At 36.0% G+C, this 23,275-nt stretch overlaps 1 protein-coding gene across 1 annotated transcript in view; it reads right to left on the bottom strand.

Moving 5' to 3' along the window:
* Positions 1-23,275, bottom strand: part of LOC150107355 (voltage-gated purine nucleotide uniporter SLC17A9-like) — a 235,909-nt gene that overhangs the window by 60,166 nt on the left and 152,468 nt on the right. The window contains exon 10 of the mRNA XM_090391830.1: positions 2,569-2,740. Within this exon, the coding sequence (XP_090247956.1) occupies positions 2,569-2,740 (172 nt within the window). The remainder of the gene's footprint in view (positions 1-2,568; positions 2,741-23,275) is intronic.

Raw genomic sequence — 23,275 nt, 5'->3', positions numbered from 1 at the left:
AGAAAAATCAGTCACACACTAAGCTAGCTATATACAGGACAGTGTTTAAATCAATTTGGACTTAGGCATCTGAGAGCTGGTTAAAAATTAAACACTTGATGAAAGACTAGAGGCCACAGATATGAGAGTTCTGAAAAAGATCAGGAAAGCAAACAGATGTATTAATGGCAGTATCATATTATTAAAATTGAGAATATTAAGAAAGAACTTGATGTTGTTAGCAGTCCAGAAGGTGTTAAAAAAATTCCACATTTGACATCTGTAGATGGCATATGGTCACTCCTATACCTCACCGGGTTTTGGGAATGAAGTTTTATTGCTAGAAGAAGTGGTAGGGTCACAGAGTTAGTAGGACATCACTTTTAAGTGATGGGATAAACATCCATACCCATCGCAGGATTTAAGCCCATAGCCTCTTGGCTGGAGAGCAGATACACTAACCACTCGGCCAACCAGGCTGGCAGAAGATGTTAGCAGAGCTAATCTCAGGTGGCATGGTCACTTAAACAGAATGGGGAGAGGAAAGGTTCGCAAAACAAAATTTTTTGTTTGTTTGTTTTTGTCAGATACATTAAGTTATGTGATTAATTTGGAGGAAAATTGTTGATAGGAAGTTAGTAATGATCTAACTTTTCACGTAGTACTGTTGTAATATCCTGTACACCTTCTGTGGGTATGTATCAAGAATTTGATGATGATGATGATATTAAATCAAGGATCATATGCTTTCAATTTCTGCATTTAACTGTTGGTAATTGATTCTGGGTTTATCTGCAAAAAGTTCATCTTTAAAAAGAAAACTTTAAAAGCTTTCATTTTATAAGAGCCTTCTCTTTTCTTTTAATGAGAACTTCTAAATTCCTACAGCCTCTAGCACTATGGGCAAATTGAGCATTTTAAATGGGTATTCAACCTTTTGAGTGATGGGATGAAATACAAAAATCAGAATAGCAATCAGAGAAAAATTTGCTGAAATATTTTTGTCATCTAATACTTAAGAATAAACAAAACTGAAAAAAAAAAAATTTACAACATTTGTCTTCTTTTGTTGTTCTCTCCCTCACTCTCTCTCTCTTTCACCAAGGGCATTAAGGGGATAGAATAAGAAAGGTTGTATAAGTTCTCATACCAGAATTCACTTTTAATGAAAATGGAAAATTCCACAGGAACATCTGTCAAAAAAAATTTCAGAATTGGAATTATCAGGTTAGAATACCAAGAAAATAAACATCATAAGCTTATAATTTTGAGTTCAATAGTAAGGAAACTTTCTGCTGTAAGAAGTCATCATACACTTCAGAAATCCAGATAAAAATTTGAATAGTTCTTAGTCTTCAAGAAGTTAAAAATAATAAATGTTAAAGATATAAATTTCAAGTTATATTTTTAACTAATGTAAAATTGAATTCAAAGAACTAGAAGGTAAGGACATATAATTCTTTATTGAACTTTATCAAATACCCTAGGAGACATCAACACATTTCTGCTACTGGGTTTGTATAGAAGACTTTAATCTATACAGTCCACAGCTTTCCAGATATATTAAAAATAACAAAGTCTGTTGTGGGCAACCAAACAAAGAATCTCAAACTGAAGGGTTTTTTTTGCACTACATTCCTCCTTCTCACTTGACAAATCTTACACCAAAGAAACCACTGCAACTCACAAAGCAACAACCTTTGCAAGCTGAAATTCTGATCTCCAAGCCATTCTTCGATAGGGCTCAGAAAACCTTGTCAATTTCAACACCTGCAAAACACATTTCTGCCTTATTTCCTATAAAAAAGAATCATATTATCCCAGCCTTACTGAGACAACACTGAAACCTCTAGGCAAGATGAGATTTCCCTCCTTGGGATTACCTTGATATCAAGACCCTCTTGGCATAAACACATTATAACCATTGCCTCTTTGGCATCCAAAAAATTAGGATTCCTCTTTTGTTCAAGGCATTACTTTACCCACACTATTAAGCCTGTACATATCACAAATCTGCCTATCCATCGAGTACTGCTCGCACATCTAGGGAGGTGCCCCTAAGAGCTCCCTAAAAATACTCAATGTAATATATAAGAGAGCAGCCAGACTAGTTAACAACTCCTCTCTTACCAACTCACTCCAACCACTCTCACACAGGTGTCTAGTATCTACTGCATGCATCTTCTATAAATATTTCCAAGGTAAATATTCATCAGAAACCATCATCAATAATCCCTCCACCTCTCTCTACCAAATCCATTAAAATACATGCAGCTACCACCTAGCATCTTTTCATAGTCAAACTCCATACTCATTGAACAAGTTTCTCTTTCTCCCCCTTTATTCCTACTCCTGTTGTATTCTGGAACAGCCTTCCCTCCCAGTGTGAACAAGTTCCTCATTTCCCAATTCTCTTCCCATACTATATAGTTGACCAACCAACCTCTCATGTATGGGCCCAACATAAAAAAAAAATAAAAAATCATTCTCACAGCTTATATATAAACATTTTTTCCAATGTCTCAATAAATTTGGACAGTATTTCAATTACATTAGTAATTTTATTATAAAATAAAAATTATAACTTACCAAAAACAGATCCAGCAAACTGAGGTGCTATATCCTGTGGATTCATAAATACTGCACTGCAGTGAAATCCTCCTGCAGCAACTACTAATGCCATACATAGCAATGCTCCAGTATAGTTAGTGAAATGACCTATCATGATCAAGATTAGGGCTTTTGAAAACTGACACATTGCCTACAGGAGAAAAAAAAAAAAAACATGCCTATCATTCGGCTCACAAACAGATGAAAATAACTAATGTATTATAATCAATGATTTTATTCCTAAAAACAACTACTGGATTATGAGGTTAGGTTTGTTCATATATTAGCCACTGTTCATATCACTATTACTAACTATCATACCTTAAAAAATTCAAGCCGGTTGTTGATCAAGGTTTAGAAATTATTCTATTATTGCACTGCCTTCAGCTCAGGAAAAATGTTAATTTTAACAGATTTTTCTGACTTATTACCTTAGATGGTTTTCGTCATGAGTAAGTCTGCAGAAAACAATGTCACATTTTTTTAATGTATAATTAAATGTTGGTTTCAGAGCAGGAATGTTTTCCCAACTCTGTGAAGAAGTAAAATTTATATGTAATTAATGATTACATATAAAGTATTCATTCTGAGTAGTAATCCATGTGCTTGCTTTCATTGTAAGTAGTGATCTCTGATTATAAATGTAACTTATTTAACTCAATAGTCCATCTAAAAATATTAAAAACAGTCGATCAAGGTTTAGAACAGTTCTTGACAATGGAACCAAAACTGTCAATAAATATCTGGGAAGTACTAGCCAAACCAGATCAAAGGACATACTTTATCCAACAATCTTATTTTTGTTGTTCTTACAAATTCATTATTCTTGATGGTAAATTCGAACTTTGAAAGACCGTGTTAGCGTAATATGCTAACATGGTCTTTCATAAATATTTCAGTCCATCATAAATGTTATGATGGACTGAAAGAGTAAAAGAAGAAATGTATCAACATCACACTAGAATGTTGTAATTTCAATTTTTTTTTTTCTAATTTATACTTCTACTGAATTAACTGTTTTGGAATGGAACCAAAACTTTTAAGCATCTGGGCCCAACTGTAGCTCTACCTTTTCTATGAAGCATTAGAGATTTGGTGCCAATACTTTATCAGTAACTTCTTGAAGTGCATTTTATTATATCCACAATACACTGCCATTAGGGTTTACTAAATGAACTCAATATAATTTCTAATTCAAAAATAATAACAATATTTAGCACGAAACAAATCAGTTTATTACATGAAAAATGTAGCAATTTAACAGTTGTCCACTTATATGGAAGCATCTGGCATCTTGGAGAGGTTGTAATTATGCAAAGAACAGCTATCACTTAAAACTTCATGACCGACTTTCATCAACAAGTAATCCTAGTAGTCATACTAAACTGTTAATCTCTTCTCTAACTTTTATCTTGTTCTCTGCTTTCTCTCTCTCTTTTTTTTTTTGTCTCAATATTGTTCCTCCTGTAACTTTTTTTAAGCATTATATTGTTTCTTTTATTGATATTTAAGCCTGCCTGTTGAGAAACAAGTGACTGCGCAACTAAAAGGTTGCCAGTAAACTGTTCCATTGAATACAAGTAGGTACATATCAATTCAATGAGCTCCGTAGTTCAGTCAGTAATGACAATGTCTTCTGGTTTACCTGAGTTCAAATCCATCTAGGATGCAAGCAACTTTAATAAGGGTTTTTGCATCTGAAGGTTAGTTATCTAGTCTCATATATAGTGGCAAGGTTTTTCATCTATAAATCAGCTAAAAAAAAGAAACAATTTTCAGTCATAATACACTAGCCTTACAGCCTTAGTTGCTTTGGCCTTAATTCCAAATAAACACAACCATAAAACCATGCTAAAATTCTCCTTCCTGCTGAAATTTAGCATTGCCAATAACAAAGAAATAATAAAGTTTTTAAACAGTTTTATATCAACGTTGTTCTAAGGACAAAATAATACTGAATATAACAGTACTTTGTTCACAATAGTCAGAGGAACGCTCTCCCACAAGCACTAGAATCAAACACTGACTATGACTAATATTATTAAAGATATGAATTATGTGTTGTATTTCCAAAGACTAGGCTCTCTCGGCCCAGAAAGTAGGATTTTTTGGGGGGGTTTATAAAAAAATTTTTTTTTTATGAATTTGCAATTCCAAAGAAATGGCATTTAATCTGCTTTAAACTTCTGTTTAAATTTATTTATTTCAATGAAGTAAACAGAAAAAATTCCCTTTGTGCCGATAGTAAAATGAAATATAAATACTATACTTCTCTTATATGTGTGTAAAAATCTTGTCTACAGGTATTAACATTTCTGAACAATGATGAGAAAGACAATGTCATTGAGTTTTATAAAATGCACAACGAGCTGCAGTGTTAATATTGTATTTCAACTTCAACAACCCTCAATATTTACTGTAAGACAGCTAATATTATTATAATTATTATATCGGAAACACCATGGAGTCCAAAGACATTGCAAGAGCGCCACACTAACTGTTAATCATGCAATGCCCATCATATCTTTCCTTACACTCCTTCACTGACTAAACACTCATGACTGACTGTGAAAACTGCCAATTCCACTCATTCACAAAAGAGATTTTATATGGTACATAGTGAAGAAATGTACCAGTGAGAGAATAATGGGGAGAGTCATCCCCATTATTTATTATTTGTCGTTTGGGGCAGTTTCATGCATCCAAATTTGCTGAGGTTTGGAAATAGGAATTACAGACACATTAACACAAGAATATTTTAATATTTGCCAAATATTTCAGTCTGAAACTAACAGACTATCTTCAGTGGCTACATAGGAACAGTCTTTAACAAGGTGAAATACCAACAATTGATGGTATTCAATGGTATGATCATTCAAAAGTAGAACGAGCCACGTGATGTTACATTGCTAAGCATCAAAGAGAGGAAAATAGTCTGTTAGTTTCAGACTGAAATATTTGGCAAATATTAAAATATTCTTGTGTTACCATGTCTATAATTCCTAATTATAATGTCACAAGTGTCTCTCAAGAGTGAGGTTTGGAACGTTTCTCAGGGCTGAGACAGACTCTAGGAATAGCCTCTCATATTTATATTTTCTGCAGTGCAAAAGAGTGGCCTTCTTGCAGTGCATCCTGTGGTGAGTATTCAAAACATGGTCAGCAAGTCCAGAGCTCTCACAATACGCTGGCAACATTCTTTCACACACAAAAAAACTCAACACACTTTAAAGTCAGTACATATGGACAGACAGACAGACAGAAATAATGGTCAGTTTTGATCTCCTCTTTATTCATGAATATCCCCTCAAAGACACCCAAACCATATTTCCTCCCAATATCTCAGCCCTGTTTCAGATCACAATAAATTGGCTATTTTATTTGGAAAGAAAATTCTACATACAGATAGAGGGACAGGCATGGATTCTCAGCTTTACCACTCCCTAGCTAACTTCTTGACGAAGTTTGAAGAAAAAGCATTAAACTCTGACCCATATAAACTCATTGTCTGGCTATGCTACATAGATGATATGTTCTCCATTTGGTTACATGGGTTAGATGCTCTCAACATTTTCTTAACACATCTAAAGAATCAACATCAAAGGATCCAGTTTGTCTTAGAAAAGAAAAACAACACTCTTCCCTTCCTAGACACTTTGATTACATGCCAGCCTGATGAATCCATGGCATTCTCTGTTTACAGAAAACCCACACGCTGAAAGATACATCCACCAGCAGTTGCATCCCCATCCCCACCCACACACACCAACATTATTATTATAGGCAACTCCATGGAGTCCTTAGACTCATCAAGGGAGTCCCTAAACATCATGCTAAGTTATCCAACATTTGTGCAATCTATCATACTTCGCTTTGAACTCATTCACAGTCATGGCACTCAAAACACACTCTGGCAACCTATTCCACTCATTCACCACTCTCATCCATTCTCCTTTGCTCAAACTGACAAAGTCTATCCAAATCATCCTGTGAAATTTTGTCTTACTGTAAATTTTGCATCATCTGTATTACTCTAACCCAATTTTGCATCATTGATAAACAACTGAACAGCTCCTCTCGGATCCTTTCTTATATCATTAATGTACGAATTAAATAATAGCAGCCCAAAAACAGAGCCCTGTGGCATGCCACTAGTCACAGTCCTTCTTCTGGACTCTACTTCTAAATAAACTATTCACTAATATCTCTCCATCAATCACCCTCTTATCCACTTCACCAACTTTATATCCATCCCCATAGGCTGCAGTTTATTGATTAGAATTCCATGTGGTATCATGTCAAAGGTTTTTGAAAAGTTCAGCAGCATCACTGTAAACCCGTTATCTTTATCCAACTCAGCTGTCACTGTATTATTAAACATGATCAAGTTACTGAGGCATGACCTACCCTTCAAAAAATCATGTTGCTCCCCCCCCCCCAATACAGTATCCAATTTTCATCTATCCATTCCTGTATTCTGCTCTTGACCAACTTCTCCAGTTCCTTGACAACGACTTTTGATATTCTGATTGGTTGGTAATTTGCTACATCAATCTTGGAGCCTCCTTTATGCAATGAAACTATTTTACCCCTCTTTCCACCCCCCCGGAACTAACTCAGAGCTGAGATTTAGAATAAACAACGTGGTCAAGGGCACTGACAATTCCTTTGCTGCTTCACATAAGACTCGAGCTGGTACATCATCCAATCCCACAGATGTTACAGAACCTTAATTCACATTAAGGTTCTGTAATATGCTATATGCCTCCATTTTATTTACCTCAGTTCCCATATAAGTCTTTGCCTCTCTTGTTACTGCAATATCTCCACCTGGATGATATGCTTTTGCAAAGTGTTCACTTAGTAATGGAACTATTTCGCCTGATTCAGTTACCTACCTACCATCGGTATTCATTAAAATCATTCTGCCATAAACATTCTTCCTTTTACTTACAACATATCAAAAGATCTGTTTGGGATTATCTTTGGTTTGCAGTGCTAATTTCCTTCATACTCTGTTTCTGCCTTTCTTATCACACTGGTTACCCTTCTGGTCTGTGCTTTGTACTGAGAACGTACCTGCTGGTCACCTTTCTCCTTGAATTCCCTTATTTAACTCCCACCTGATTTTTTCTCCCGACCCTTACATCATTAAAGTAAACATTAAAGTAGCACTCTCAAACCCCTGTATGTTTCATCACATGCTGCCTCAGGTATTTATTCCATAGTAACTGTACAAATTCCATTTCCTTTCTCCCATTTGTCCTCTCCTTCTTCCAATCTATGTTCCTTGGCTGAAATCCCCCATAGTAATTACCAGCCCTACAATCATTTAGCTTATTTGCTGAAGCATACTATCCCTATCATCCTTTCCATCCCATGGCCTACAGAAAAATTCCTTTGCTGGCTCCTCTATCTCACAAAAGATAGCCTCAAATGTGACATTTTCACTGGCCTGTAGTTGAAATTCTAGTCTCATTGGTTGTAGTTAATCGGCTATCATCAACAACACTCCTCTCCCCATGCTTTTCTTTCTATCCTCCCCGAACATACTATACCCTCCACAGTCTATTCCACTAACTATATCATTTTCCACATAACTATATAGAACTCCATATAACTATATATCTATATCATCTTCTATCATCTTCAATACGGGATTATAAAAACCCTATATAACAGGGCCAAAATTAATCAGTTCTGATAGTAGTGCCTTAATTACTGAACTTGACCACATTCTCAAAACTTTTTTAGCCAATGGCTACAACCCTCACAAAATCCGCAAAATACTAAAACCCTGTAACCACAATTCCCCCCCCCCCTCTGCAGATCAGAGATTACACAAAATTTATCACCATTCCATATATCTAGGGCACATCTGAAAATTAACAAAAATCCTAAAGAAATACAACCTTACAACCACTTACAGACCACACCAAAAATTGGCATCTCTTATCCACTCCACCAACAATAATAGAGAGAAGATTAAACCTTAGTCAAAATACTTACATTTGCTTCCTTGATTTAGAGAATGCATTTGATAAAGTAAACCAGCAAATACTCCTAAATTGTCTAACTAATATCGGCATAGATTTGAGGGATAGGAAAATAATTTATCAAATTTACAAAAATCAAAATGGATGGATTAAAATCAATGATAAGGAGAAAATAATAAATATCTGGAGTGGAGTAAGACAAGGATGTATACTTTCACCACTTTTATTTAATTTATATATTGAAAAGGCCATTCAGGAAACTAAAGATAAAATAAATAGTGGCATAAAGATAAATGGTGAGCAGGTCATGTGTATAAGATTTGCTGATGACATAGCCCTTGTAGCAGAAAACAGAAGAACGTTAAAAACAATGCTAGAATTACTAAATAATAACCTTGAAAAATATAAAATGAAAATCGACACAGATAAGACTAAAATCATTGTTACAGGCAAAATCCCTATCAATACAGAGCATATGGACATCAGCAGGGAACAAATAAAACAAGTGAAAAGCTTTAAATATTTAGGAAGCCTAATAACAGAAGATGGCAGAACAAGAGAAGACATAAGATCAAGAATAAACAATGCAAAAGCCCAATTCTCTAAGATGAAAAGCATTTTAACAGGAAACATCAACCTTCAATTGAAAAAAAAATTAGTAAAGACATTGATATGGAGCATTGCACTGTATGGATGTGAAACCTGGATTCTAGGCAGAGAAGATGTAAGAAGATTGGAGGCTTTTGAAATGTGGTGCTGGCGTCACATGAACAAAATAAAATGGACAGAAAAAAAATCAAACCAACAAGTCCCGAGAGAGATAAACAAAACAAGACCTCTAATAAAATCGATCAAAATTAGAAGGGATAGGTGGTTTGGACATATACTTCGACATGATGGACTTGTGAAAAGAATAACTGAAGGCAAAATAGAGAGGAAAAGAAGAAGTGGCAGACCAAGGAAAAGCTTTCTTGACCAAGTCAAAGACAGCACGTGTTTGAGGAGTTACCAGGAGGTTAAGAAGAAAGCCAATGACAGAGCGGAATGGAGGAAACTGCTGCTGAGCTACCAGTCCCAAGACTGATGCAACTGATGATGATGATGATCCACTCCACAAAAGACCAACCATATTCTCTAGACCTAGCAGGTGTCTACTAGGTCCTATGCAGATGCAAACTGTCCTACTAACAGTCAAACTGAGGCAGGACAGCCAATATCAGAATTTCTGAACACATGGGCTACATCGGTTTTCACTATCGAAGCCACTCTGGACTTGACTATATTTTGGACACAGGATACGCTGGAAGAAGGCTATTCTTTTACACCACAGCAAATACAAATATGAGAGGCTATTCCTGGAATCTGCCTCAGCGCTGAGAAACTTTCCAAACCTAACAAATTTGGGTACATAAAACTGCCCCAAATTTGGGAAACACTCATCCTCATATCTTCAGCAAAATGGCCAAGACCATCCAATTTAGCCCACTGGTGTGTGTGTGGGGGGGCATCATTTAGGACTCTAGGTCAGACTTTGGTTGCCCTTCTTCAGCCTCATTTACCCAGTATTAGTGCCTGTGTGCACATCTCATTGCTTTGTGATGGCAATGTAATGTTGCTGAAATAAAGCAAGTATTAATTAAAGTTATTATAATTAATATTTAGTATGCATTTTCATTTCCTGAAAAATAATAGTTATGAATAGCTAACACATAAGCCTTTCAGCCAGAATTCTATTCATCACAAAATCCTTGGACTTGTCAGTTTTCTGCAGTCCAGTTTCTTCAATGCATGCAAAACATAGCTTGTAATCTTTTGATCTCAAATTGTCTTCTGATCACGTTGCACTCTGCCACATCAAACTCGATCCATTATATTATCTTTTGTCTATAATGTCAGTTTATAAATAATACTGCAGCACCTTTACATCACTTTTATTAACTAATGTTCTCTCCATTTTTGTATCAATTGTAGACAACTGGATATTTTTTCTCATATCATTCCTTACATCATTAAAGTAAACATTAAATATCAACAGCCCAACAAGCCCAACCAAACTATTACTAGTTGTCTGTCTTTTTTAGCTCTATTATATGCTCTGCCTGTCAATCTTCTTATCTTTTGTATTGTCTGAGTAGTATGGGAAACAGATTCCTTTCTGAATTATGATTTAATATTTTAAATAACAAAACTGGCTATAACATTTCTTCTCAATTTCAGGAAAGAATTCCAATAAAAAATAACAGCGATAAATAATATACAAAAATAAGTAAAGGAATTTCCAATCAAGTAACTGTAACTTGATTGTAAAGTCACTCTTTCTCTCATGCCAAGTATCTTCAATATATCCATTAGTAAAAATTTAATTTAAATTAAAAAGATAAACTTCAAAATTTAATAACATACACAAAGGATTCCAATTCTCTCTCTCTCTCTCTCTCTCTTGTCACTTAAATGAAATTTAGACTTGCGAATAAAAGAACAGATTTCTAATTTCAATTCAAATTAGATTCTTGTTTTGCAAAAGATGAGGTGCTTTACCAGTGAAATAAATTACATTAGTAATCATGGTGCTAAGGTACTAGAGATTTACAACTAGGGGCAGAGTCACATTAAAAAAAAAAAAAAAAAATATATATATATATATATATATATATATATGATTATCCATTGTATTTACTAGGTATGAAGATATGTTCATATTTTTTACTGACTGAATTCCGAGAATTAGACAAACAATTAATTTTATTTAGCACACAACATGTTTCGTCGGAAAGCCGACTTCTTCAGGAGTGAGAACATTGAAAGCAAACATAAAAACACCACAAAGAAACATTGTACCACTACAAAACCGACTATAAACTACAGTTAAGTTTGAACTGAAGCTACAGTCCGGGCTAAAGTTCTATTGTTAGGCATTTGCGAGAGTGTGTAATATTAAAATTTTGAAAGTTTATTGAAAGTTTATTTTTCACTTCGTTAGAGTATAATAAATTTAGTTTAATCCTTTATCCAAGTGTGAGCAAACAAGGTTTGCGCCTGAAAGTATCTTCAGGATTGGGGTAAGGTGGTACAACACCAGGGCACTCCTTGCAAAGGTGGAGCAAGCTACCAACACTCCTATCTCAGTATCTCCCATAATGCAAAACACATCTCCTTGCAGATATGTCTAATGTTATGCATTAAGGGAAGGGCCACAACCCAGACTAGTTTCGACCTTTATTGAGGTCTCTTCAGTGGGAGCCAGGCCCAAGTGGAGATACCAGGCAGAAGCATTAGCAGGTCATCTCTACCTATAGGAGTTGTCAAATGGTGTGCCACCCTTTTTTAATAAATTACTCTGGATTTAGAGAAAGATGTTGAAAGTTTATTTTTCACTTGGTTAGAGTATAATAAATTTAGTTTAATCCTTTATCCAAGTGTGAGTAAACAAAGTGCGAGAGTGTGACTTCACGAGTGCGCCAGTATCTGATAGCAGAGCTAAATGAGTCCGGTAAATTATAACTAAGGTTACTGTCTATGTGATGAGAGTCCAAGCAATTTCTTTAGACTACATCAACTATGCAGCGTTCTACCTCGTCGTGGCATATATGAAGGTTTGATGTTATATTCCAGTTTATCTCATGTTGGTGGCGTTCACTATTTGTGTTCACTGAGAACAGGACATGGCTATAGAGGGCGCTTGCTCTGGTTCTGTTGTGAGCAATGTCCCTTTGATGTTCCTTGAGACGTAGGAGGATGGACTTCTCAGTTTGCCCATAATATGGTTTCCCACAGTCACATGTGATTTTATACACCCCTGGAAACTGAAGATAGTTGTGAGCCTGTTTGGGTTTGCTTAGAATTGATCTGAGTTTAGGAAGAGTAGAAAAGCACGTTTTATATTAATTTTTTTCAAAATTCTTCTTAGTTTCTGGGAGAGCGAGCTGATGTACGGTAAAGAGATATAACTTTTGGGGTTGTCCTGTGTTTCTACATTGTTTTGATGACAGCGGTATAGTTGTTTATTAATCGTTTTTGAAGAGTAGCCATTATTTGCGAAGATTCTTTTAAGATGTTGTAGTTCATTTTTTAGCTCTTCCTCATCTGACAATACAGATCTGGCATGATGTGCTAGAGTGGAGTGATACCCAACTACTTCTGTGCTGATTGTGGTGTGAGGGCATGCAGGTATCTATCTGTGCGCATTGATTTTCTGAAGATCGAGATTTTTATGTAGTCAGACATCTTAGTAAGTTTGACTAAAACAGGCAGAGATCCATTTTCTTCAATTTCTATGGTCAATTTGATGTCTGGGTGGAAGTTGTTTAAGTGATTTAAAAAAATGTGAAGATTATCTATACCATATTCCCAAATAAGGAATATGTCGTCAACGTACCTGAGTCGTATTTTAGGCTTAAGTGTAGCAGAGGAGATTGCCTTTTTTTCGAAATCCTCAAAAAAAAATGTTGGCTAATATTGGAGACAGGGGGCTGCCCATTGCCAATCCCTTATTTTGTTTATAAATTTTTCCTTCAAACTCAAAGTAGCCTGAGTTAACACAATGTGATAGCAGAGTAAACATCTTTTTTGAGATCTTGTTACTTAAAATATTAAAAACCTCTTGAGTTGGAATATTTGTGAATATATAATATATATATATATATATATATATATATATATATGCAAAAGTTTCTTAGTTGAATTTTGCTGTTGAACATTGTAGGTTCCTACAGTGTTCCCAAAGTTTGTGAGTGAAGTATCTTCAAGGCAAAGTAAATTGCTTGTATACAGAGACTTCACATCAATGCCTTGACATCCCATAATTTAAAGCACACCTTTCAAACATGTATATTCCTATGCATTATGGGGAGAGCCACTACTCAGAACTGGTTTTAACCTTTATCAAGGTCTCATCAGTGGGAACAAGAACTAGGAAAATAACAAGGTAGTGACCATGTGCACAGCAATATACATGTCCAAAAGGAAGTGTGCTTTGCATTATGTGATACTTAGGCAATTGATGTGAGGTCAACAGCCTCTCAATATACATGTAGCCCAGTTGTGAGGATGCTTCACACCCAAACTTTGTTTGCTTACATCTGGATAAAGGTATTAAACAAGAATATAATTTCTTGTCATGTATAACCTACTTTGTAACCAAAAAACTGAGAATAAGAATATCCTGGATGATGTATGGAGTAATTATTTTGCAAAATTATTAAATAAAATAAACAGTAATACAGTATATACAATAACAGAAAAGATCTAGAAAGAAGGAAGTTATAAGCACACTTCAGTACTGGAAACAAAAAAGCTGTCAGAAATCAAAATACACACAGGCAGATGTAGTACACATACCAAAAATATTTAAATATAAAATTATAAAAGTAAAGTGGATATTAGATCCAGCATTATTTCAAAACCGAATGTAGAAACTATGAAAATTTCGTAAAAATAATAAAACTAGTTAAATATAAAGATTTAATATTTTTACAGTGGTTTCATTGCATAATTCAGAAGTATTTATTTTGCAAAATTATTAAATAAAATAAACAGTAATACAGTATATACAATAAGAGAAAAGATCTAGAAAGAAGGAAGTTATGAGCACACTTCAGTACTGGAAACAAAAAAGCTGTCAGAAATCAATATACACACAGGCAGATGTAGTATACACACCAAAAATACTTAAATATAAAATTATAAAAGTAAAGTGGATATTAGATCCAGCATCATTTCAAAACCGAATGCAGAAACTATGAAAATTCCGTAAAAATAATAAAACTAGTTAAATATAAAGATTTAATATTTTTACAGTGGTTTCAGTGCATAATTCAGAAGTATTTATTTTGCAAAATTATTAAATAAAATAAACAGTAATACAGTATATACAATAACAGAAAAGATCTAGAAAGAAGGAAGTTATGAGCACACTTCAGTACTGGAAACAAAAAAGCTGTCAAGAAATCAATATACACACAGGCAGATGTAGTATACACAGCAAAAATACTTAAATATAAAATTATAAAAGTAAAGTGGATATTAGATCCAGCATTATTTCAAAACCGGATGCAGAAACTATGAAAATTCCGTAAAAATAATAAAACTAGTTAAATATAAAGATTTAATATTTTTACAGTGGTTTCAGTGCATAATTCAGAAGGCCTGTTCAGAAGGTCAAATTTCTGATGATTGAAATCATATTCCCATGGTACTTATCACTAAAAAAAGGAAAATAAAGCTGAATGCAGGAATTGCAGAGTATATGTTCCCAATAAAATTTATGCAAGCATTATTATTACTGCACATGGTGTTTTAAGACTCACTGTGGGAGACCCAAACTATCAACACAATATCTGTCATACCTCTTCTTGAAACCAACAGACAAAGCACTCGCAACTGACTCAGGCAACCCACTGCATTTGTTCAACACTCTCCAAGCAAAAAATCTAGTCCTCAGACTCCCTGCTAAATACACAGTTACCCGACTTCCAGGGATGACCTGTTGTTCTGTCCCCTGTAGCCAAGCCAAACATTTCCCCTTTGCATCAATCCTATAAAAGCCTATAAGTAACTTAAATGTTTCTATCATGTATATTATTTCTGGGAAAACTCCCATGTTACTCCTCTTAATACACTATTATAATTACGGCTATTTTCCTGCTTCAGTTTAGGAGTGCCCCTGTTTAAATGTCATTGGCTATTTACTCACGAATTCTTAGGGCATTGTAGATGTAAATTTACCGAAAAAAGTATATGTAGCATGAGGAAGAGAAATTTACACATACCTTTTTCTGGGTGTTGCGGCTTTTCTTCTTTCTGCGATGTCCAAAAACTACTGTGTGTGTGGGGGGGCAATTTGGGAGAATTCAAATAGAAAAACCTGGGTTTTTTTCAGTAATATATATATAAACATATATATTATATTATTATATTATATAGGGTAGGAAAAGGTGAAAGGGTTGATTTTTTATATAGGGAGGGGTCAGCTTTCTTTAGGGATAAAAGGGCTTTTTGTAAGTTGGGGGTGATGTTAGGTTTAATTATTATTTTACTGTTTATGATGTTGTTTATTTTGTGGAATATTGTTTCTTTGTTAGGGTCATATTCTAATTTCGCTTGTATTTCGGTAATGACATCTCTGTTTTGTATGTATTTTGGAGATACACCAAAGTTTAATCCTTTGCTCAGGATGGTGATTTCGTCGGGTGTGAGGTTGTGGTGCGATAGATTGACAATGGAATTGTTTTTTATTGGTTCTAAGGTGGAAATATCCGAAGGGTATTTGACAAAGGGGACACTGTAGTCATCACAAACCAAACCGATTACCACAACAAAATAACGGCCCTCTTAACCGACCAACACACCTACCAAAAAATACAAATTGACCGCACCCCCGACCTCATAAAACAAATCAACAGTACCCTACACATCCTAAAAAATGAAAATAAAATAGACAAAACCACACTGAAAAACACAACCCCCCCCCGCACCCCTTGTATGTTCGGACAAATAAAAACCCACAAAGACAGGTACCCGATGAGACCAATAGTCTCCTACAAAAATACCACCGCAGCCCCTTTATCAAAATTTGTAGTGAAACTTCTCAAACCATTAATTACAACGTCTAACTTCATGATAAAAAACACAGACGACCTTTTCAAAAAAATAAAAAACCTAACCCTATCCCAAGAAGACATCCTCACTTCATTGGATGCGGCCTCTTTATACACTAACGTGGACGTCCCCAGAACTTTAGACATCGTACACACACTACTCACAGAAGACCACACCCAACATCCTCGTACTAGACTAACGCCCATTGACATTATTAACTTAATAAAACTAATAATCTCGGCAAACTTCTTCAAGTTCAACAACAACATGTACATTCAAATCTTCGGACTCCCCATGGGCCAAAACATCAGTGGACAACTAGCGGAATTATTCCTAGCACATATAGAATCACTCCTACTCCACCCTTCCCTTCCCTTCCCCCCTGGCATCACCTTTTATGGCAGATACGTGGACGATATTCTGTGCATTAGTAATCCCACACACATCACCACCTTAAAAACATCCCTAAACGGTTACAGCAACAGACTAACATTCACCACAGAAACCAAACAGAACAAATCCATCAATTTCTTAAACTTGACATTAACCAGAACACACAACAAAATAGCCACGAAAGTATATCACAAACCCTCGCACATCGGAAACTACCTCCATTTTCACTCATACCATCCATATTCTGTTAAAAAATCCATCATCTTATCACAATTCATAAATGCTTACAAATTTTCAACCAATCAGAGTAATCTAAATGCAGAAATAAAAAAACTAACACACATCTTCATAAATTGCAACTATCCTACACAACTGATCAACTACGCAAACAGGACGGCAAAAAAACGCCAAAACAACCCAAGTACCAAAATGAATTTCCCAACACAAAAAAATTATCAAACTACCATACACCCAAAACACATGCAAAGCCTATAAATACATCTTCAAACATACTGACTACAAACTGGTATTCATCACAAACCAAAAACTGGCAAACCTTCTAAAACCCACCAAACCTCACACACAGAAAGAAATATTTGAACATCACAATGTAGTCTATAAATTTCCCTGCCAAAAAGACTGTGATATCACCTACACAGGTCCCACCATCAGGTCTTTATGGGCTAGACTACAAGAACACTTCCGTGATTGTAACATCCCTATTCCAGAACATTTAAACACTAAAAAACGAAACATCAAAAAGAAAAATCGAATACAGAGAAAGGAAAAACGGAAATAGCTGTTCACGCCCTTGAACAAAAACATACCCCGCAGATCGACAAGGCCATCATAGTAGACAGACAAGACAATGAAACAATGCTTAGAATATCGGAAACAATAGCTATAAAATGTGATGCGAACTCTATCAACGTACACAGGCCCTACATAATCTCGAGGTTTGGAAGCTTCACAACATAAAATTGAGGTCACAACCCCGACCAATAGGCGACAACACAAACACTTCAAAAACAGAAGCACCTACCCGACCTGACATAGCATCCACTTTCCCAATGTGTTCAGATGACGACCAAGAATAGTCGAAACGGACCGCACCCCGTCAACCCCCCTTTTCCCCTTCCCCCTCCCTATATAAAAAATCAACCCTTTCACTTTTTCCTACCCTATATAATATAATATATATGTTTATATATATATTACTGAAAAAAACCCAGGTTTTTCTATTTTAATTCTCCCAAATTGCCTACCCCCCCTCCACACACTCAGTAGTTTTTGGACATCGCAGAAAGAAGAAAAGCCGCAACACCCAGAAAAAGGTATGTGTAAATTTCTCTTCCTCGTGCTACATATACTTTTCGGTAAATTTACATCTACAATGCCCTAAGAATCCGTGAGTAAATAGCCAATGACATTTAAACAGGGGCACTCCTAAACTGAAGCAGGCAAAATAGCCGTAATTATAATAATGTTTCTATCATATTCTCCCTTTTTTTGCCTATCATCAACCAACTTCTGCAATAGTTGGTTGATGATAAGAATAGAAAGGGAGCATTCCACAAATCACTCACCATCTTGGTCACTCACCTCTAGATCCTCTCCACCACTTCCTCATCCTCTAGAAATCCAGGTGAGCATATTTCAGTAGAAGCTAAGAAAAACGGTGACTGAGAAACCAGGTGATGAACAAGCTGTTTCATGCCAAATATGGGTTATTAGGACCAGATTTATAATTTTTAGTTGAATAGCTCAGAAATCATAGGAATACAACAAGAATGTATATTGAAAGCTTCAAAACCTAAAAAAGGCATATTATTATTATTATTATTATTACATAACAACTCCAGGGAGTCTAAAGACTTAATGAAGGAGGGTACCAACTCTACAACTCTCGGTCTCCACCAGCCACAACTACCTTCGTCATCTACACCAACGGCATCTACCACCGACCAGTTAGTTTATGTATATCCTTAAAAGTGTTCTTGACTCCTCAATAAGTCGAATAACTGCTATATCAAATACAGTATTAATTCAGTACCAAATTGTTATGAAAATCAATAATAAAAAGACAAACACTATGAAAAGAGGCAGGAACATGAAACAAGAAAAACTTGTAAAACATACAGAATAAGCAAAATGTTTTGGCTATTTAAACACAATTCAATGAAATGACAAATTAAAATATGGAAACAGTTAATACAATAAGAAATGCTCTGGTGGGCAGTCAGTTGAATAAATTTATATCAAATAAAACTGAAATTAGCCAAAATATTAAACAATCAATATATAAGAGTATTTAAAATGATTTTAACTTATGGATCTGAAAGTGGGATTGGAAATAAAACTGTCGAGTCAAGACTGGGATCACTGACATGATAGTTGTGAAGAAAATTATCAAAATGAACAAATGTCATCAATGGTAGGATCATATTAAAAATGAAGATATTAAAGAGGACTCCTACACTATTAGCATTCAAGAATGTAATCTCTTCTAAATCCTCTTTCGGGATACTGCACCCACATATACAACTTTCTGATACCTATCTGACAGCCAGTCACTGATCCAACTCAGAAGTCTATTATACAATCCCATTTGTTTCAATTTATTTAACAGTTTGTCATGTGGCAGTCTGTCAAAAACCTTTGCAATATCCAAGTACACCATTGTATATATGCATCTCCCCTGACCAAGGTATTTGTCATCTTGTTATAGTACACAAGTAAATTAGTAAAACACAATCTCCCATCGTTGAAAATTGTTGAAAATTTGTTTATCACTAGGTTAGACTATAATAGATTTAGTTTAATCCTTTATCCCAGTGAGAGCAAACAAAGTTTGCGCCTGAAAATATCTTCAGGACTAAATATAGTGTTGTACTATCTTATCCAGTAAGTAGTGCAACACCAAGGCAACTCGTGGCAAAGGTGGAGCAAGCTACCAGGCACTTCTAACCCAGTATCTCCCATAATGCAAAACACATTTCCTATGTGGATATGTATACTGTTATGCATTAAAGGGATTGGCCATCTACCCAGACTAGTTTCGACCTTTATTGAGGTCTCTTCAGTGGGAGCCAGGCCCAGAGCTGGAGATACCAGGCAGAAGCAGTAGCTTCTGCCTGGTATCTGAGCTGGAGATACCAGAGCTGGAGATACCAGGCAGAAGCAGTAGCTTCTGCCTGGTATCTCCAGCTCTGGGCCTGGCTCCCACTGAAGAGACCTCAATAAAGGTCGAAACTAGTCTGGGTAGATGGCCAATCCCTTTAATGCATAACAGTATACATATCCACATAGGAAATGTGTTTTGCATTATGGGAGATACTGGGTTAGAAGTGCCTGGTAGCTTGCTCCACCTTTGCCACGAGTTGCCTTGGTGTTGCACTACTTACTGGATAAGATAGTACAACACTATATTTAGTCCTGAAGATATTTTCAGGCGCAAACTTTGTTTGCTCTCACTGGGATAAAGGATTAAACTAAATCTATTACAATCTCCCATCAACAAACCCATGATGATAACCACAGAGAATACTGCTATTATCAACCCATTTCTGCATCCGGATTCTCACGAATCAATGTGGTACCTGCACCACAACTCCAAATATACAGATTGGCCTATCATTTTAAGCTACAGCCTTATCACCACCTTTATACAGCAGAACAATTTTACATTTTTTCCACTTCCTTGAAACCTGTGCTGTAGTAAGACTCTTATTAGAAGGCACACCAATGCTACTGCCAATTTCCTGGAACATTCCCTTAAGATGCGTTGTGATATATCAAAGGTTATTTATTTCCTCAAATACCTCCTGCACATTCACAATTAAGCCATCCTCTCCTATGTCCTTATACTTAAGTTTCTCAAGATTTCACCATGATGAAACATCCCTATAAAGCTATCACTGAACACCTCAACAATGTCTTCTGCAGCAATTACCATTTTACCATTTTCATCCATTAACATCATCTAACCATAATCATTCTTCCTTGTACTTGCCACATATCTAAAAATGTCTCACAATTTTCTTTGCCTGATTTGCTAATTTCTCCTCATACTGCACTTTTGTTGTCCTTACTGACTAAGTCACTCTCCTAGTTCGTTCTTTATATTGTTTATGTAACTGATTCATCTTGTACTTTATTCAACGTTATTTATCTTGTAATGCCTCCAAAGTGCCTTCTTCTTCTTCTTCCAGATTTCATGCTTAAGTCCCTCATTCATCAATTTTATGCCCACTTTATCCAGTCTCTTGACCTTCGGAATACATTCACACATTGATGATGTTATGAATTTCTTTGTTAATTTCAAAGCAGCATTTATTTTCTTACTGCTCAACTCCTCATTCCATGCTATGGCTCCAAGATGTCTCTTAAGTTTGTCATAATCACCAGCCTTGTACTTCCACATATATTTCCTCACAGAAGCTGCACATGGCTAATCACGAATCATGAATGATCACGAAGTGAACCCAGGTGTTCACTTCGTGATCATTCTCACCAACTGGAGGAAAGTGTGGAACTGCACTCACAATTACATCCTCTGATGAAATGATCAGATCTAAAACTCTTGATCCTCGCATGCACTCCTTTACATGCTGCCTGAGATAGTTATCTCTCAAGAAATTAATTTCTTAAGAGACAACCATATGAGAGACAACATAGTAATTACCCTTCCTTTGTTCACTAACCCAAGTTGTTTATACATTTTTCATCATTACCTTCCACATTCCCTGGCCTATAGCAACATCCAATGTCTTCCTGTCAGCCTCCACCTCACACCAAACTACCTCATAACTATTGCCACTATTTTTCTCTTTCATGTCTAACTAATGCAGACATAATTCCCCTGCTATCATCAAATGCCCTCTGACTCCATTCTTGTCCTTTCTATCCTCATGAGAAATACTGTACTTTTCCATTTCCATTCTTGTTAGGACATCATCTTCATTCAACCATGTGTCATTTATTGCAACAGTTTGGTGGGGGGGGGGGCAAATAAACTCAATCAGTGAAACCATTTCATCTTCCTTATTTCTGATACTTCTGGCATTTGTAAATAAACACAGCAGTTCACTTCTAGAACTATAACCAATTCTACCCACGCCACTTGTTGGCTGTGATTTCCTCACCACACCTGCCCTTGCCCAATCATCTTTATCACCACTTATCACATATATCTGCTCGGTCTCAACTTCCCCATCCACATCCCAATCTATTCCATTTATATGCTGGTCTTCCCCATACACATATATTCAACTAGTACTTCCAACATCCATCCTCCCTATGCCATGTCTCCCTGTCCACTGAACTCACCCCACCCCAGTTCCCCTGTTCCTCTTGCATTCCCATTCTCTCTCTTGATCTCTTGCACTACTACTCCCACTGCCAAGCAATTCTGTCTCTTCAATACAACTCTCCTGATCTTTCACTACATCTCTTATTTCTGATCTCTTGCATCACACATTGCGCTTCCATCTAGCAACACTTTCTCCAGTGCACTCAACCCGAAGCCATTCAAATGCAATCCATCACATCTGTATAATTCCATTCTTCTCAAATACATGCCATACATCCACAAACTGTACTTCTCTTCACACAGCTCTGCTAACATACCATTCATGATTCTGGCTCTCTATCAACTCATCATTGTCATACCTTGGCAACACACTGACAACCTTCTCCACTATACTGTTATTATTATTATTATTATTATTATTATTATTATTATTATTATTATTAAAACAAGACCTCATGGAGTCAAAGACTCATCTAGGAGGTCCTTTTATCTCACACACATCTCATCATACCGGGTCTTAAACACATTCAAACTCCTTGCAGACACCACACTCTCAGGCAAGGCATTCCAATCATTCACAACTCTGCACGAAAAAAACCTGCCTCTCACTCCCCTACTCACACCCTCTTTATACAGTTTCCAGGTATGACCTCTGGTTCTCCCCTGATCTCCCACTATTCTCTGTAGAACTTCTCCACCATTGATCCTATAACAACCCCTTACCAACTTGTAGGTCTCTATCATATCTCCCCTCCTCCTTCTCTCCACCAGACTCTGCAAATTACATCTTTTCAATCTTTCCTCATACTCGACATTCCAGAGGTCAGAAACTACCTTAGTCAGTCGCCTTTGCACCCTTTCCAACATCTCTTCATCCTTCTGAAAACCAGGTGACCAAATCTGGGCACAATAGTCCATGTGTGGCCTAATCAAAGCCTTATACAATGGAACAAGAATCTCCCTATTTCTACACGTCAGTGTCTTCCTCATCATTCTCAGAAGTCTTTGTGTTGTCTTCACAATTTTGGCGATGTGTCCCCTAAATTTTAGATCCTTATCCACTATCACTCCCAGATCTCTTATTTCCTCTACTTCCAACAATATATTCTCACCAAGCATAAATTCTGCATCCCATCTTTGTTTTCCAAATTTTAAAACCTTACATTTTGCAACATTGAACTCGCATCCCCATTTGCTTGCCCAATCACTCAATTTATTCAAGTCTTCTTGCAAGGCCACAACATCTTCACTACTCTTTATGGTTCGTCCCAACTTTGCATCATCTGCAAACAACTGAATATCTCCATCCAAATCTTCGCCAATATCATTAATATACAAGTTAAATAGTAATGGCCCTAAAACAGATCCCTGAGGCACTCCACTAGTGACT

This window comes from Typopeltis vanoorti, chromosome 4, assembly GCF_054136105.1.
Source record: "Typopeltis vanoorti isolate ZY-2024b chromosome 4, IOZ_Tvanoo_1.0, whole genome shotgun sequence".
In the NCBI taxonomy this organism is placed as follows: Eukaryota; Metazoa; Arthropoda; class Arachnida; order Uropygi; family Thelyphonidae; genus Typopeltis; species Typopeltis vanoorti.
The sequence above is the reverse complement of the archived record's forward strand: the minus strand, read 5'-3'. Positions and strand labels throughout refer to the sequence as shown.